The sequence below is a fragment of the Salmo trutta genome, chromosome 33 (assembly GCF_901001165.1).
Source record: "Salmo trutta chromosome 33, fSalTru1.1, whole genome shotgun sequence".
NCBI lineage: Eukaryota > Metazoa > Chordata > Actinopteri > Salmoniformes > Salmonidae > Salmo > Salmo trutta.
This window is the reverse complement of record NC_042989.1, coordinates 8,456,907-8,473,988: the sequence shown is the minus strand read 5'-3', so window position 1 is coordinate 8,473,988 and position 17,082 is coordinate 8,456,907. Positions and strand designations below refer to the sequence as shown.

Here is a 17,082-nt window from a genome sequence, read left to right as displayed (position 1 = left end):
GTGCGATGTTTTGGTATAAATCCAATTTGGCTTTTACTCAAGACATTGTGCTTATTAAGGAAGTTTTAGAACTCTTACATTGATGATACTACAGAAAACCTTCCCCAGGTTACTGTTCACACAAATGCCTCTGTAATTGTTAGGGTCAAATTTGTCTCCATTCTTAAAGATTGGGGTTATGAGTCCTTGGTTCCAGATGTCAGGGAAATAACCTACACTCAGGATCAAATTAAACAATTTTAATATAGCCAATTGAAATTTTGCACTAGTGAGTTTGAGCATCTCATTTAGGATGCCATCAGGTCCGCAGGCTTTTTTAAATTTGAGAGCCTGAAGTTTCTTATAGAGCTCCTGGTCAGTAATTGGGGAGTCCAATGGGTTTTGATTGTCCTTTATAGCTTTTTCTAATCCATTCAACTTCTCATGGATTTGGCGTTGTTCTGCGTTTGTGTCAATTTGAACGGTGTTGTAGAGTGTTTTGAAATGGGTTGTCCATATGTCACCATTTTGTATTGCTAATTCCTCTTGTTTAGATTTTTTTAGTTTTTTCCAATTTTGCCAAAAGTTGTTTGTGTTTATGGACTCCTCAATTAGTGTCAGCTGCTTGCTGTTGTACTGTGCTTTTTTGGTTCTGAGTGTACGTTTATAGAGTTTTAAAGTCTCACAGTAATGAAGGTGTAATTCACCATTATTTGGGTCTCTGTGCTTTTGGTTGGATAGTGTTCTAAGTTTTTTCCTTATAATTTTACAATCTGCATCAAACCAGTTGTCATCTGTGATTTTTTTTTAGTTTAGTTTTTTATCAATTTCAATTGTGCTTCTTTTGCCGTTTGCCTGAATATATAGTTGATGTTTCGTACTGCTAGATTGATGCCTTCTTTACTGTGAGTGAATGTGGTATCCAGAAAGTTATCTAAGAGTGTTTGGATATTTTGGTTCCAGGTTGCTTTCTGGTATTCTTCTGTGCTGTTTTGGGCCCATCTGTATGAATTTCTGATGTTGTACAGCTTACTGGGCTGTGAATGTGTGGTTGTTTCCAGGTCTGTTCTTTTGAGGAACAATGTAATTTGGCTGTGATCAGACAGAGGTGTTAGTGGCTTGACAGTGAATGAGCTGAGAGAGAAAGGGTCCATGTCTGTGATCATATAGTCTACTGTACTGTGGCCAAGAGGTGAGCAGTAGGTGAATCTCCCCAAAGAGTCCCCCCGTAACCTACCATTGACAAAGTACAGACCCAGGCTTCTACAGAGCTGCAAAAGATCCCTTCCGTTTTTGTTGACGGTGCTGTCACTGTTGTTTCTATGGGGGAGATTAAGATAGTTAGAAACAGTATGGCCTGTAATAAAGCTGTCCCCTCGTGTGCTCGTTAGATCAGGTAGTGTTCCTGTGCGCGCATTTGTGTCCCCACAGATGAGCACATTTCCCTGGGCCTGGAAATGGCACGTCTCTTCCTCGAGGGTGGGGAAGATCTCCTCTGAGTAATATGGAGATTCTGAGGGGGGGATATATATTGCGCAAAGGAACACATCTTTTTCTGTCAGTACAAGTTATTTTTTTAGTTTTAACCAAATGTGGTATTTGCCAATTTTGAGGGGATCAATTAGATTTTGTAGTTCGGATTTGTACCAAATGATCAATCCTCCAGAGTCTCTGCCTCTATTGACAGAGCTGTGTTTCTGTGATGGCACAATGACCTCTCTGTAGCCTGTGGGACAGTGAGTGACAACGTCAGCCTTACACCATGTCTCCTGCAGAATGATGACGTCAACATCTTTCAGATTTTTGTTGAACTCCAGTGCTAAACTCTTCAGACCAAAGGTTGATGAGTTTAGACCCTGAATGTTCCACATGCTAACTGATAGTGATTTCATGTTGCAAAAAGAAAGAGTAGCAGTCAGAAATACAGTAACGATTAACTAATAAGTTGTTAAGAGTGAGATAAACAGGATATCAGCTAACATTTATTCTGTTATTCTGTTAAATATTCCTATTCATTGAACAAGTAAATTCTAGTACAATAGGTGTGTGTGTGTGTGTGGTGTGTGTGTGTATGCGTCCGTGTGTGTTAGTGCAGTTTAGTGCAGATGTATTGGAGGAGCTGTTTAATCTCACTTAATCCTACAGGGTTCTCCTGTCCTCTGACGACCTCCGCGTAGCTGCGCTGGTCCTGCTGTTGGGCCCTGTGAGGTGGAGGGGGGCCAGGTCTGGGCCGTGGGACTTCCTCTCTGGTCTGGTAGGGGTGGTGGTCTGGTGCGGGATAATAGGCTGGGCCCGGTCTGGTCTGGCTAAGCCGATGGAAGTGGTGATGCTCTGGGGGTGGGTGGGGCCTGTGGGGTGCACTGGGTCTGGTGTGGCGTTGAAGGGGCCTGGGGCTCCTTGGTGGTGCAGTGGTCTGGTAGGGGTCTCTGGGTGCTCCTCTGTCCAGTACAGCATGGGGTGTTTGTCTACCAAGTGCTACGTCCTTTAGGGACTTGGCAAACATCCCTACTGTCTGCTTCCTCAGGTGGGAGTGGTCGTGTAGATGCTCTGGGGTGATTGTTGGGTGGTGAGCAATGTGTATGTTCGGGAGTAGGCCACACCCTCTGGTGATGTCAGCGTTGACTTTCTGGATGGTACGGGGATGAAAGTCTTTGCGGGGCAGCAGAGTGGAGATGGTGATGTGGGAGTTGGGGAACCACTCAGAGGCCCTCTCTGCTACTCTGTTGACCAGGCTGCCTACTCTCTCCTGCTCCTCTCGCAGGTTGTTGGTGCCGGTGTGAATAATAATGTGGCCTGGTGTGCCAAAGTCAGGCTGGGACAGGATGTGGAGTGCATCTTGTGTTTTTGGGCACCATATTTTGCACACCTTGTGTTGGGGGAAGAGTTTATCTTCTTGAATGAATTTCCCATTTGAGTCAATGAGGATGGCCACCTCAGTGGGTTTTACCAGATTAGTGCGTTTTCGGTCTGGGGCTGGAGTAAACAGGGCCTGTGTACATGGAGGGGTGTGTGGGGGTGTGTCAGGGGGGGCCAGAGAGCTTCTCTCTGTAGTAGGTGTCTCTATGTGGGCCTCTTTGTTGACTGGGGGTGTGGGTAAAGTGTTGTCGGTATGGGGGGGGATTGTGGGTAAAGGTGGGTCAGTGGGGTTGTTAGGGGGTTGGTGAGGGGCTGCAGCTTCTCTCTGGGAGTCTCTACAGTCTGTTCTCTGTGCTGTAGCACCCTCTTGATGACAGACAACTCCTTTGCCATCTCCTCCTTTACCTGCACTAGCTCTCTCCTCATGGTGGCCTTTACCTCCTCAAGCGCTGTGGTAAGGCTCTCTCTCAGCTCCTGGACAGAGTTCTTCAGCTGGGTCCTGCACTGGTTGATCTGGTCCTGTAGAAGCTCTGTGTCTGGGCTGGAGGTGGTGTAGCTGGGGGGCTGCTCCTTCAGCTCAGTAACCCATACCTCTAACAGAGCCAGCCTGTCTCTCAACAGGCTCTGAGCCAGCCTGTCTCCCTCTCTGCTCGCTCGCTCTCTCTCTCTCTCTCTCTCCCTCTCTGCTCGCTCGCTCTCTCTCTCTCTCTCTCTCTCCCTCTCTGCTCGCTCGCTCTCTCTCTCTCTCTCCCTCTCTGCTCGCTCTCTCTCTCTCTCTCTCTCTCCCTCTCTGCTCGCTCGCTCTCTCTCTCTCTCTCTCTCCCTCTCTGCTCGCTCGCTCTCTCTCTCTCTCTCTCCCTCTCTGCTCGCTCGCTCTCTCTCTCCTCTCCCTCTCTGCTCGCGCTCTCTCTCTCTCCCTCTCTGCTCGCTCTCTCTCTCTCTCTCCCTCTCTGCTCGCTCTCTCTCTCTCTCTCCCTCTCTGCTCGCTCTCTCTCTCTCTCTCTCTCTCCCTCTCTGCTCGCTCGCTCTCTCTCTCTCCCTCTCTGCTCGCTCGCTCTCTCTCTCTCTCTCTCCCTCTGCTCGCTCTCTCTCTCTCTCTCTCTCCCTCTGCTCGCTCGCTCTTTCTCTCTCTCTCCCACTCTGCTCGCTCGCTCTTTCTCTCTCTCTCGCTCTGCTCGCTCGCTCTCTCTCTCTCCCTCTCTGCTCGCTCGCTCTCTCTCTCTCCCTCTCTGCTCGCTCGCTCTCTCTCTCTCTCCCTCTCTGCTCGCTCGCTCTCTCTCCCTCCTTCCGCTCGCTCCTCTCTCTCCCTCTCCTCCCTCGCTCACTTCCTCTCTCTCCCTCTCTGCTTCGCTCCCTCATGCTCTCTCTCCTCTATGCTCTTCTCCTCTCTGCTCTCTCCTCTCTCTCTCTCCCTCTTGCTGGCTCGCTCGCTCTCTCTAGACCTCTCTGACTCGCCTCGCTCGCTATCTCTCTCCCTCTTCTGCTCGCCTCCGCTCTCTCTCTCCCTCTTCTGCTCGCCTCTCTCTCCATCTCTGATCGCTCTTCTCCCCTATATGCTCCCGCTCTTTCTCTCTCTCTCCCACTTCTGCTCGCTCGCTCTTTCTCTCTCTCTCGCTCCTGCTCGCTCGCTCTCTCTACTCCTCTCTTGCTCGCTCTCTCTCTCTCTCTCCCTCTCTGCTCCACTCTCTCTCTCCCTCTCTGCCCCTCTCTCTCTCTCTCCCTCTCTGCTCTCTCTCTCTCTCCCTCTCTCTCTGCTCTCTCTCTCTCCCTCTCTGCTCTCTCTCTCTCCCTCTCTGCTCTCTCTCTCTCTCCCTCTCTGCTCTCTCTCTCTCCCTCTCTGCTCTCTCCCTCTCTGCTCGCTCGCTCTCTCTCTCCCTCTCTGCTCGCTCGCTCGCTCTCTCTCTCCCTCTCTGCTCGCTCGCTCTCTCTCTCTCTCTCCCTCTCTGCTCGCGCTCTCTCTCTCTCTCTCTCTCCCTCTCTGCTCGCTCTCTCTCTCTCTCTCTCCCTCTCTGCTCGCTCTCTCTCTCTCTCTCCCTCTCTGCTCGCTCTCTCTCTCTCTCTCTCTCTCCCTCTCTGCTCGCTCGCTCTCTCTCTCTCTCCCTCTCTGCTCGCTCTCTCTCTCTCTCTCTCTCCCTCTGCTCGCTCGCTCTCTCTCTCTCTCTCTCTCTCCCTCTGCTCGCTCGCTCTTTCTCTCTCTCTCCCACTCTGCTCGCTCGCTCTTTCTCTCTCTCTCGCTCTGCTCGCTCGCTCTCTCTCTCCCTCTCTGCTCGCTCGCTCTCTCTCTCTCCTCTCTGCTCGCTCGCTCTCTCTCTCTCCCTCTCTGCTCGCTCACTCTCTCTCTCTCCCTCTCTGCTCGCTCTCTCTCTCTCCCTCTCTGCTCGCTCTCTCTCTCTCTCTCCCTCTCTGCTCTCTCTCTCTCTCTCCCTCTCTGCTCTCTCCCTCTCTGCTCGCTCGCTCTCTCTCTCCCTCTCTGCTCGCTCGCTCGCTCTCTCTCTCCCTCTCTGCTCGCTCTCTCTCTCCCTCTCTGCTCGCTCGCTCTTTCTCTCTCTCTCCCACTCTGCTCGCTCGCTCTTTCTCTCTCTCTCCCACTCTGCTCGCTCGCTCTTTCTCTCTCTCTGCGCTCTGCTCTCTGCTCTCGCTCTGCTCTCTGCTCTCGCTCTGCGCTCTGCTCTGCGCTCTGCTCTCTCTCTGCGCTCTGCTCTCTCTCTGCGCTCTGCTCTCTGCTCTGCGCTCTGCTCTCTCTCTGCGCTCTGCTCTCTGCTCTCGCTCTGCTCTCTGCTCTCGCTCTGCTCTCGCTCTGCTCTCTCTGTGTGCGCTCTGCTCTCGCTCTGCTCTCTCTGTGCGCTCTCGCTCTGCTCTCTCTGTGCGCTCTCGCTCTGCTCTCTCTGTGCGCTCTCGCTCTGCTCTCTCTCTGTGCGCTCTGCTCTCGCTCTGCTCTCTCTGTGCGCTCTCGCTCTGCTCTCTCTGTGCGCTCTCGCTCTGCTCTCTCTGTGCGCTCTCGCTCTGCTCTCTCTCTGTGCGCTCTGCTCTCGCTCTGCTCTCTCTGTGCGCTCTCGCTCTGCTCTCTCTGTGCGCTCTCGCTCTGCTCTCTCTCTGTGCGCTCTGCTCTCGCTCTGCTCTCTCTCTGTGCGCTCTGCTCTCGCTCTACTCTCGCTCTGCTCTCTCTCTGTGCGCTCTGCTCTCGCTCTGCTCTCTCTCTGCGCTCTCGCTCTGCTCTCGCTCTGTGCGCTCTGCTCTCGCTCTGCTCTCTCTGTGCGCTCTCGCTCTGCTCTCTCTGTGCGCTCTCGCTCTGCTCTCTCTCTGTGCGCTCTGCTCTCGCTCTGCTCTCTCTCTGCGCTCTCGCTCTGCTCTCGCTCTGTGCGCTCTGCTCTCGCTCTGCTCTCTCTGTGCGCTCTCGCTCTGCTCTCTCTGTGCGCTCTCGCTCTGCTCTCTCTCTGTGCTCTCTGCTCTCTCTCTGTGCGCTCTCGCTCTGCTCTCTCTCTCTGCTCTCTGCTCTCGCTCTACTCTCGCTCTGCGCTCTGCTCTCGCTCTGCGCTCTGCTCTCGCTCTGCGCTCTTCTCTCGCTCTGCGCTCTCTCTGCGCTCTGCTCTCGCTCTACTCTCGCTCTGCGCTCTACTCTCGCTCTGCGCTCTTCTCTCGCTCTGCGCTCTTCTCTCGCTCTGCGCTCTTCTCTCGCTCTGCGCTCTTCTCTGCGCTCTCTCTGCTCTCTGCTCTCGCTCTGCGCTCTCGCTCTGCGCTCTCGCTCTGCTCTCGCTCTGCGCTCTCTCTGCGCTCTCGCTCTGCTCTCTCTCTGCGCTCTCGCTCTGCTCTCTCTCTGCGCTCTCGCTCTGCTCTCTCTCTGTGCGCTCTGCTCTCGCTCTGCTCTCGCTCTCTCCGCTCTCTTTCTCCTCCACCTCTGTCTTTCTAGGTGTGAAGTGTGCTAGTCCCCCCTCCCTCTAGCTCCTGCTAGGTTGTAAATGAGCCCTTGGAGGCGTCCAGTGTGTGGCTTTAAATGTAGATTTCTGTGTCACTGGTGGCTCTCTGTCACCCAAATTGATGAAGCAGATTTATGACGGCTGCTGGGCACAACAAATTAAGTTGACAGTGATGTATGGGGGGCTAACGCCATCCTGATCCTAGCTTGCACCGTGGACGCTAACACACACACTCCTCTAACAGACACACAATAACACACCCCTCACACACATTTACACACACCACAAACACACTCTTGTTAGTATCAGCCGCATAACGAAATTCCACACTGATGTATTATTTAATTTAGTTTTACTCTCTTTTCTCCCATCTTCCATCTCTCCATCTCTCCCTTCTTTTCCTCTCCTCCTAACCTTCCATTTCCAGACTCATCCGACCACCAGTAAACTGCCCTTGAAGGACGCCTTTACATACGACGACTACAGGTTGGTGTGCGCGCGCGCGTGTGTGTGTGTGTGTGTGTGCGTGCGCGCGCGAGTCGGCCTGCTTTTGAAATGCTTGTCCGTGCGCATGTCCGTGCGCGTGTTAAGACAGTCTAAGAGTGTAGAACAACTGCCGGCATCCAGGACGGCCCCGTTTTTAAACGGAGCGTTTATTCTCCTCGCTCTTTTGTTATCTTTGAGGGAATCATTTATCGCCGGCCTCTTTTCATCTTCCCTTTGTGTTGAGTGTGACGCAGACCTCCAGCCGGGCAACCTGTTGTGGGAGTGACGGAGCCGGGACTGCGTGTGTTGTTATCTTGTCACCGTGGCGCCATAGGCTTTTCGGAGGAACCGCTGTTAGCCCGGTTACAATGTCGTTTTTAGAATAATTCTCCGAGCATGCCTCGACATCAGTATAACAAGATCACAGATTGATATTTATTGGATGCCCTTGTCTTCAGTTAATAATCAAGATGTTGTTGTTCAGTCGCCTACTGTACCATCCACAACAGTGGTCACTAGGACAAACACTTAGTTTCGCGTACTTCAAACGTTACTAAAGTTCAGGCTATGATTAGGACTGTCCCGACCACCTGAGGCTATAACTAACAGCTATTCAGGAAAACACAGGGCCCTTGTTGTGATTGGTTAGTCCAGGAAAGTGGGTCTTGTTGCTGATGTGATAATTGGCTGACCGTGACCCTTTGACCCCTGTAGATGGGCGGTTTCCTCGGTGATGACCCGTCAGAACCAGATCCCTACAGAGGACGGTAGCCGCGTCACCCTCGCCCTAATCCCTCTCTGGGACATGTGTAACCATACCAACGGTCTGGTGAGTACTACAAACATGCTATTATACACTATAACATGGCTGAAACGCAGTGGTGTAAAGTACTTAAGTAGAAATACTTTCAAACACTACCGGTACTTAAGTATTTTTTTGTGGGTATCTGTACTTTTTATTTTTTTGACAACTTTTTATTTTTACTTCACTACATTCCTTAAGAAAATGATGTGCTTTTTGCTTCATACATTTTCCCTGACACCCAAAAGTACTCGTTACATTTTGAATGCTTAGCAGGACAGGGAAATGGTCCAGTTCACTCACATCCCTGGCCATCCCTACTACCTGATCTGGCGGACTCACTAAACACACATGCTTCGTTTGTATATGATGTTGGCGTGTGCCCCTGGCTATCCGTAAATGTAAAAAATATATATATTAAAAAAATGATGCCGTCTGCTTTGCTTAATATAAGGAATTTGAAATGATTTATACTTTTCCTTTTGATACTTAAGTATATTTTAGCAATTACATTTCCCTTTGATACTTAAATATATTTAAAACCAAAGACTTTTTTCGACTTTTACTGAAGTAGTATTTTACTGGGGGACTTTTACGTGAGTCATTTTCTATGAAGGTATCTTTGACAATCGGGTACTTTTTCCACCACTGCTGTAATGTTGCATGGCCTGAAACGGGCCTGTTGCACAACGGCACGCGAACAGAACATCCTCTACCCACTGTGCGAGAGGTTTTAATTAAATGTATGTTTTAAAATCGTAGGTTTTTCGTTTAAAAAATTGTCACACACACACACACGATCAAGACATCTGCTGTAGATAATTGCAGATTTGCGAGAAACCGCACCAGTGTAATGTGTATTCCTAAGATGGTTACGTTTATCTCATGGGTTCTTTTTTTATCTATCGCAATCATTTGGCTTTGATTTGTGTTCATTGACTGATTGTAACGGAGCAGTAATATCTCCTCCCTGCGTGTGCATGTAAACGGCGTCTACGCCCCTTAAATGAGATTTGATTTGTGAAAGCCTGATATGTAGACAAAGCGAGTCATTAAAGACATGTAATAAAATGTCTTCCTGTGTATTCCCTTGGTTTTAGTTTAATAAAAATGGGTTGCAACTTCCTCCGACATATTTCCACATTTTTATTGCTCGTCTTCAGCACTAGTTCCCGCAGTGTTACTCACGGGTGAGAAATGGTGTTGGGCTTGTTCAATTTCCTTCATTTCTGCCCATTTTGTAAAGCTCCCACTAAATCCGGATAAAGGAATTATAGGTATTGATGTACTCATTGATTACATATGCTAAACCAATACATTCATGTTCTGAAATAAATTTGCTTGCTGATTTTTGTTCGTTAGTCCCTTGAGTTTGTTACCAAACGAATGGAGGATTTGATATACAGCTCTTCTAAACCTAGGAGGGGAAATATTGTACATTTGTTAGGTTAGCTGGTCATGTACAGTATAGGAAATAAACATGCTGTAAATTGTTTCGCCAGTCAGTGATGGAGCTTCACTTTGCAGCTCTGAACTTTTAATGTTTTACTGTAAAGTGTGTTATGTTTTGAAATGCACTTTAAATAAAGTTTGATTTGAACCAGTCCATATAAAACCAAGAGCGTTGGGCCAGTAACCGAAAGGTATCTGGTTCGAATCCCTGAGCTGACTGGGTGAAAAAAATCTGTCTGTGCCCTTGAGCAAGGCACTTAACCCTAACTGCTCCTGTAAGTCGCTCTGGATAAGATAACTAAAATGCTTCCATGAGCTTTTCCAACCGTCACTATTCAGTCAGTGAATGGATGAATTACAGTTTGCCTGTTTGTTTCTCAGATCACCACTGGTTACAACCTGGAGGACGACCGGTGTGAGTGTGTGGCTCTGCAGGACTACAAAGAGAACGACCAGGTGAGTCTGGGCAGCATGACACTACTGTGTCGTTTACTGTTTAGCTGCGATACAGAGCTAGCCGTCCGGGTGAGGGGAGGGTTTGGCCGGGGTAGGCCGTCATTGTAAATAAGAATTTGTTCTTAACTGACTTGCCTAGTTAAATAAAGTTTTTATTTGTGTTTTTTTTTTGAAGTATGTCAGGGAGCGGGAGAAGGTCAGGCTGGGTGTGAGTCAGCTGGGCCGTGCCTGACTTATTGGCTGGAGGGAGTTTCCACAGTTGTTAAATCCGTGCTTTGGGAGAGGGGTGGAGAATCGGGATTCCACCAACTTCTACAGCTCCCTCCCCATCTCCACCTCTCTCTTTTTAGAATGGGAATTATTTGATAAGATTTAGAGACAGCGAAGTGTGTGTGGGGGGGGAGTGATGGGGAGTCGAGCCTCTTGATCCTATGATTCCTCCGGCAGATGTTACCGTCCGGCCGAAGTGCCCTGAGCTCACAGAGGGTGTGTCTGAAATAGAACCCTATTCCCTATCTAGTGTACTAATTTTGACCAGAGCACTATGGTCCCAGGTTTAAAAAAAAGTCCTGCACTATATAGGGTGCCAATTTTGGACGTGGAACCTGCCTGAGCTCACAGACACACAAACCACTAAGCTACATTCCCTCCTAAGCTTTATCACTCCTCCTCTCTATCCCCTGCCCCGTCTCTCGCGCTCCTTTACCTCTCCCAGTCCTTCTGCTATCTGTAAATGTGGATGTAATATGTTGGAGCCGTACGCGAGTGGTGTGGGGATTCTCTGTGCCCGTGTGTAGCTTCCACTAGATCACAAATGATAACATGATTATGATGGAAAACGGTACAGAGGAATCGTGGTTGGAATGTTCACCACATTGCTTACATCCAAATGATCCGATCTACAGGAACCTTCTAGAGGTTGAGTTCCAATCGGATGATAAAGGTGAAGTTCAGCTGACTTTAGCTGCCAGCCAGTAAAATACTAATGTTTGTAGTGGCTGTTTTTTTTTTTAAACAGTTTCTCCTGTTTTCAGGGAGAAAAACCGTTTAACATTATGTTGTAAAAAGGGGAAGTTTCAGTATTTAATGGTGAGTGACTGTTCTCTCGTCTGTCCTCAGATTTACATATTCTATGGGACGCGGTCCAACGCTGAGTTTGTGATCCACAACGGCTTCTTCTTCCAGGAGAACGCCCACGACAGGGTCAAGATCAAACTGGGCGTGTCCAAGAGTGAACGGCTGTACGCCATGAAGGCGGAGGTGCTGGCCCGCGCTGGCATCCCCTCGTAAGTAGAGAGGCGCGCGTACACAGGCATCCCCTGGGAGGGAGGGAGGGAGGGAGGGAGAGGGGTAACGCGAGAGAAAACAAATTATCTCTCTCCATTATGTCAGAGACGGGTAATTTCAGGAGGGCAATATTTTCCAGAATTTCAGTGAATTGATCAATGTGACAATTGGCAGGACATGGCCGACATTATTACACTGCAAACACATTACTGAGGCCTGCTCTAGTCTAGCAGCGTTGCTATTACATTACTTCTCTCTCTGCCCGTCGCTATCACAACAGTACATACAGGAGAGGAGAATTTACTCTGAAAACAAAACGCTGCACTGTGACATGAAGGGTGCATCCCAAATGGCGCACTATTCCAGGGCTGGCCAACCGTGTTCCTGGAGTGCTACCTGCCTTTAGGCTATCCAGGAAGGGGCTTAACATTCCTTAATGCGGGCATTACTTTCGACCAGAGCCCGCTGTGGTTGGAAAACGCCTCTTCGTATATATCCCAGTGTATGTATGGGCGACAGACAGGCAGTGTGTCGTTGCCTCGGTGCTTTTTGAACAGCGTGCGTCAGTATATCTGTCAGCAACAACACAACAGACTGTACTCTCATTTCCACCGTGAGACTCAGAATGCCCATCGATAAGAGATTAAAAGTGCTCTTGTTAATAAGACGGGGAAGGAAGGCTGCGTAACATTAGGGTAATGATCAAACGATGCCAGCGTCCGTGGGGGGGGGGAGCACCCCACATGGTATACAGGCCTATTCTGACACAACACTGCAATGTTTTTATCCTGGATACAGTTCAAATTTTCAACGTTTTCTGCTTGGCTGGAACAGAAGCCTGCGCCCACAACGGCCCACCAGCCTGCCCACCCCTGGTGTAATGGCATCTCCCTCCCTTCTCTCTCTTTCTGCCTCTTCTATTCTCTTTCTCGCTCTCTCCTCTCTCTCTCTCTGTTATAAGCGGCAGGGTTAAAACACCAGCAATATCCCGTGGTAATGAAAGATTTACTTGTAATTGATTAAGTGTGTATTAAAGATGCATCAGGGGATCAGGGTTTGCCCTCCACTCAGCTTAAATGAGTCGGCTGATGCTAAATGTGCGTGGGTCTTGGTTAACCATGGACCAGTGGCTGCTAAACTAAACAAGAGGGTAGTGGAGATCTGAGTTAGCCATGGGGCCACTAACCTCCATTAACCCAAACTGTACCTGCCAAGCCCCTTCACTGAGTTTAACCTACAGATCAGGGTTTATATGGGTTACGCCATACAGCGATCACTGTGGAAGCTGTTTTCTTTGAGGTGTACAGTTTTATTACACATTTTTATTTAACCATTATTTTTGACAGGGAGTCGATGCTGAGACCCAGGTCTCTTTTCCAGATGAGCCCTGTATACACATCGAAATACAATAAACACATTCACCTACACATTGATATACACCTTAAAATACATTATTATAAACAACAATACACAAAAAGCCAAACACAATAATAAACAGACACATTATTCAGTTAAAGGAACCCTAATAACCGTCCGAAATGCCCTAGAGGCATCAACTCCTTCAATTTTAAAGTACGTAGTCGATCATGTGGAAGTTGGGTGGAAAAGCAGATCAACTCAGTAGAGATGGAAGGGATGTCCAGAGTTCACCATCCCTGAGCCTGGGTCCGGTAGCCGTACATCTATAGGTTCACAATGAGGTAAGGTTGGTGGAAGTTTATGCGAGAGGGCTTCATAGACAAAAATAGTGCAACGCATCGATCTACGAGACCACGAGGGCCGGCCCACATTCTCGTACAAAATGCAAAGATGTGTACGGTACACATCGCCCGTAATAATGCGCTCTGGTTAACAGCGTCCAATGGCTTCAATACAGTGACCGCTGCATTCACATAGAGCAGTGGTCACCAACCTTTTCTGAGCCAAGATCACTTTCGCAGTCAAAAAGCAAGCTGAGATCTACTGCACAGATGTAGTTTTTTTTTTTTACATTAACCTCAAACAGGTTTGTGGGAATGAGGTTTGGGCATCAGGCCTAATACATTATCACAGCATGTTCGCTATATGATTGGCCTGCCAATCAGTTGGTTTAGCACGTGTGAGGCACTGTGGAGCATGAATTGAAATAATTAGCTATTTTATTTTACTGGACTGACGGTACCTGCATCTGATGGTCAACGAGATCACATCACCACGTCACTGATCTTCAGGTCGAAAAGTCGGAGCTCTAGAAGGATGAGTTGGATGACCGTTTTTAAAAAGATTTTTCTCCACCGTTTTTCTGTCCTTCGTTTCCCCCGGTGAGACTGACCAGGGAGAGGGGACACCGTCTTCCACCTGATGATGAAACTCAAGTCGCACCACATCTGCCTCATGCACAAATTACTGTTGTTCCTATAACCAGAGAAAGTGAAATATTCCTTCATATTAAAATCGTCACGACGAGCTGCTAATAATAATAAAACGCAGGGCTATCGATACTTGGCTACTCATTCATTGCAGCTGCAGCCCGAGCATATAACAAAATATAGTGTTTTGTGATAGTGTTGAATAAAAACAGTGACAGTGCTGAATATAAACTTAAACATGAACTCACTCACAAAACAGCAGCTCTTTGCTGTATTCATTGACAATCTCTCTGTGGTCATGGTTTTAAAAGTTATTAAATATTTTATGTAGGCTAGTAGCCTATTATATGTGGCTGTGGCCAGGGTCACGGAAGATCTGTAGCCACGGTGATTTGAGCTATCCGATTGGGCAGCGCAGTAGGCGCCCTCGATTTAGTCACCGATTTGCTGGTAGGTGGAGTTTGTCTCATGGGAACACTTTGCCCACCCGGTGCGCAGGACTTTTGAATCACCTACCGGCATCAACTCAACACGATTTTAAAAAAGGAGCTCAAGCCTTTATTGTTCTTTGGCTTTTCTACAGAAATATTTGGTGATCGACTAGGAATGTCTTGAAGATCGACCGGTTGGCGACCACTGATATAGGTTATCGCCATAGTCAATACCCGGAATGAATATTGACTGAATAATTCGTTTTTCTGCTATTTAACGAAAGACTGGACCTCTTCCTATAGAAGAAGCCAATTTGAATTCTTCATTTTTCTTAACTAACTCGCCAACATGCTTTTTGAAACAGCTTTTCCTCAATCCAGCCGCGCAGATATTTATAGGTGGAGACACCATCAATGAGGGCACCTTTCAAAGGACGTATGCATAAATCATCAGATAGCTTTTTATGTGATTTGGAAAACAACATGTACTTGGTTTTACCTGCATTAAGTACCAATTTCAGTTCAACTACGGCTTTCTGCTGGGCAATAAAGGCTGATTGAAGCTCTGACAGAGCCTGATCAGCTACAGGCGAGGTTATAAGGTCCTGGTAGGGTTTACTGGTCTAGGTTTAACTAAGAGATGGTGTGTGTAATGGGAAATAGAGAAGTTGTTGTGACTGTACGGTCTCTCTTTCACTTCTTTCCCCTCTTCTCTCTCTCTCTCCACTCTCATCAGGTCTAGTATCTTTGCCCTGCACTGCAGCGATCCTCCAATCTCTGCCCAGCTATTGGCCTTCCTCAGAGTCTTCTGTATGACCGAGGGTAAGACGCACATGCGCGCAAGCGTAAATGCTAGCATCGATTCGGGACCTTGCCTGTGGATCCCCGCACGGTCACAAGGCCCGTCACACGCAAAGGCACGATACCAGAAACGGCTGAGGAGAAGTTAGGAGTGATACCTAGACGTGAAATCCAGTTTGAAATAATAAAAATACTTTACTCGATCGAGGTTACCCGCGTAACCTCTCCGGGCAGGCTAAAGCAAATGCTCAAAGTATTTGAACGATTTGAAATTGTATTTGAACCCAGGCCTGGCTAGCATACTACAGCTTCTGTAAAAGACAGGCCTCCTCTACCTCAGGCCACACACATATATATATACTATTGACTCAGGTGTGTGTGTGTGGCATGTGAACACATTAGGCACTCAACCGCCGATCCTTTCATGTCTCCCTCTCCGGGGTAATCAAGCCTTATGTAATAGCTCCAATCAAAAGGCAGATTGCGAAGACAGCAGTCGGCTCCCGGTTTAACTACCTGGGGAACTCGGCCTGTAGAATAACAGCCCTTTATCTTAACTCTAATGTTCAAGGTTTTAATTCATGTCACCAAGCTTAATTGACGTCTTTTAAAAAATAAAAATAAACATTGTTACGCGTTTAGCACTAAAGACCAGATGAGTTGAGCTGGATGTTGTTTCCTCTGCGTAATCGTATTGGTCCTGACATTCTGGTTCGCTGCCATTTGAACCCCTATTCGCCACAGAAGAGCTGAAGGACTACCTGGTAGGAGAACATGCCATCAATAAGATCTTCACCCTGGGTAACACCGAGTTCCCTGTGAGCTGGGACAATGAGATCAAACTGTGGACTTTCCTGGGGACCAGGGCTGCCCTGCTGCTCCAGACCTACAAGACCAGCTCCCAGGTCAGTAAGGACAACATGGCTCGCCCACCATATTGTTTTATTTTCTCTCTTTGCTGACTCACTTTCTGTCTCCCCCTCCCTTCCCCTCCACCTCACCCTCTGCCCAATGTCGCCCCACCTCCCTCTCCTCCAGGATGACCAGTGTGCGTTGGAGAAGCCCGGCCTCTCCCTCCACTCCCGCGTGGCCATCCAGCTGCGCCTGGCTGAGAAGCAGATCCTGGAGAGGGTGGTGGCCAGCGGCAAGGCCAAGCGCCTGCACTTCCAGCAGCAGCAGGAGGAAGGCGCTCCGCTGCCACGTTATGAGGAGAGCGACATCGCCCTGCTGGAGAATGCCGAGGCCGACGACAAACTGCCCATCATCCTGAGGAAACTAGAGGAGGAGGGAGACGACCAGGCAGCGGTGGAGCAGGTGTTGGCTCAGGTACAGCAGCTGGGACACGGGGGCGCAGCCAGGGATCTAGCCCCCCTCATAGTCAACGGGGATGGTGGGAAGGTGGTGGTCAACGGGAATGGTACAGACGCTAGCCTGACAGAGGACGCTAGTCCAGTCCTGGAGGTTGCTAGCCCGATTCAGGAGGCTAGCAAAGAAGCTAGCTCAATCTCCTCAGACGCAGGCCGAAGTGTTAGCCAAGCCCAGGACACTAGCCTGATTCAGGAGGGGGATAGTGTGGATGCTAACTCCACCACGCCAGACACTGCTGTCCCTGCAACCACCCAGGAACAGGAAGGCCAAACCAAGAACGGAGACAAGGCTACTGCTGCTTCTCTCTCACTGGGAGTGGAGTTGGACCTGAGTGCGGAACGAACTGGAGACGAGCCCAAAGTCAACAGTGAATAGATGGAATCGTCATCTAGCTAACCGTTATTGCAGAAGAAGAAGAGCAGCAGTCAGTCAGTCAGCCCTTTTCTATTTATTTATTTTTGTCTCTCTAAAGTGACTCAGAAATAAAGAAGGAGCTAAGAATTAGAATTTTTAAATGGTAGAACTTTTCACTATCTGTCCATTTCGTTGGTTCGTCCCTCCTTCCATGGCTTTGTTATTGGTGCCTTCCTACCTACCAACCGCTGCAGACCGCTTGCACACTGCCAGTCAGTGTGTCTCTCCCATCGGCCTTCTATCTGAGTATTAGAAGTTTGTCATTTACATGAAAAACTGGCTTTTTGTTTTTGAGGTTTGAACAGTGCTTTACTGGTTTACGTTGAGTTTATTGACATACAAGCTGTGAGAGAACGGTAGGGAGTAACAATGGCAGGGGACGGCGCTGGTTTCAGGTCCACTACTGTAGGTGGGACAGAAAGAAAGAAATTAGATTTAAATAGTATTTTTGTCTCTAGCGAGCCAAAATCTCATCCTAATCCTTTACC

The 17,082-nt window shown here is 48.6% G+C and overlaps 1 protein-coding gene across 2 annotated transcripts in view; it reads left to right on the top strand.

The window, feature by feature from the left end:
* Window positions 1-17,011, top strand: part of setd3 (SET domain containing 3, actin histidine methyltransferase) — a 58,257-nt gene extending 41,246 nt beyond the window's left edge. For both annotated transcript variants that reach the window (XM_029729676.1, XM_029729677.1), the window contains exons 7-13: window positions 7,177-7,235; window positions 7,950-8,064; window positions 9,871-9,945; window positions 11,065-11,231; window positions 14,748-14,833; window positions 15,557-15,717; window positions 15,851-17,011. In XM_029729676.1, coding sequence (XP_029585536.1) covers window positions 7,177-7,235; window positions 7,950-8,064; window positions 9,871-9,945; window positions 11,065-11,231; window positions 14,748-14,833; window positions 15,557-15,717; window positions 15,851-16,555 — 1,368 coding nt within the window. In that variant the 3' untranslated portion in view covers window positions 16,556-17,011. The remainder of the gene's footprint in view (window positions 1-7,176; window positions 7,236-7,949; window positions 8,065-9,870; window positions 9,946-11,064; window positions 11,232-14,747; window positions 14,834-15,556; window positions 15,718-15,850) is intronic.
* The last annotated feature ends 71 nt before the right edge of the window (window positions 17,012-17,082 follow it).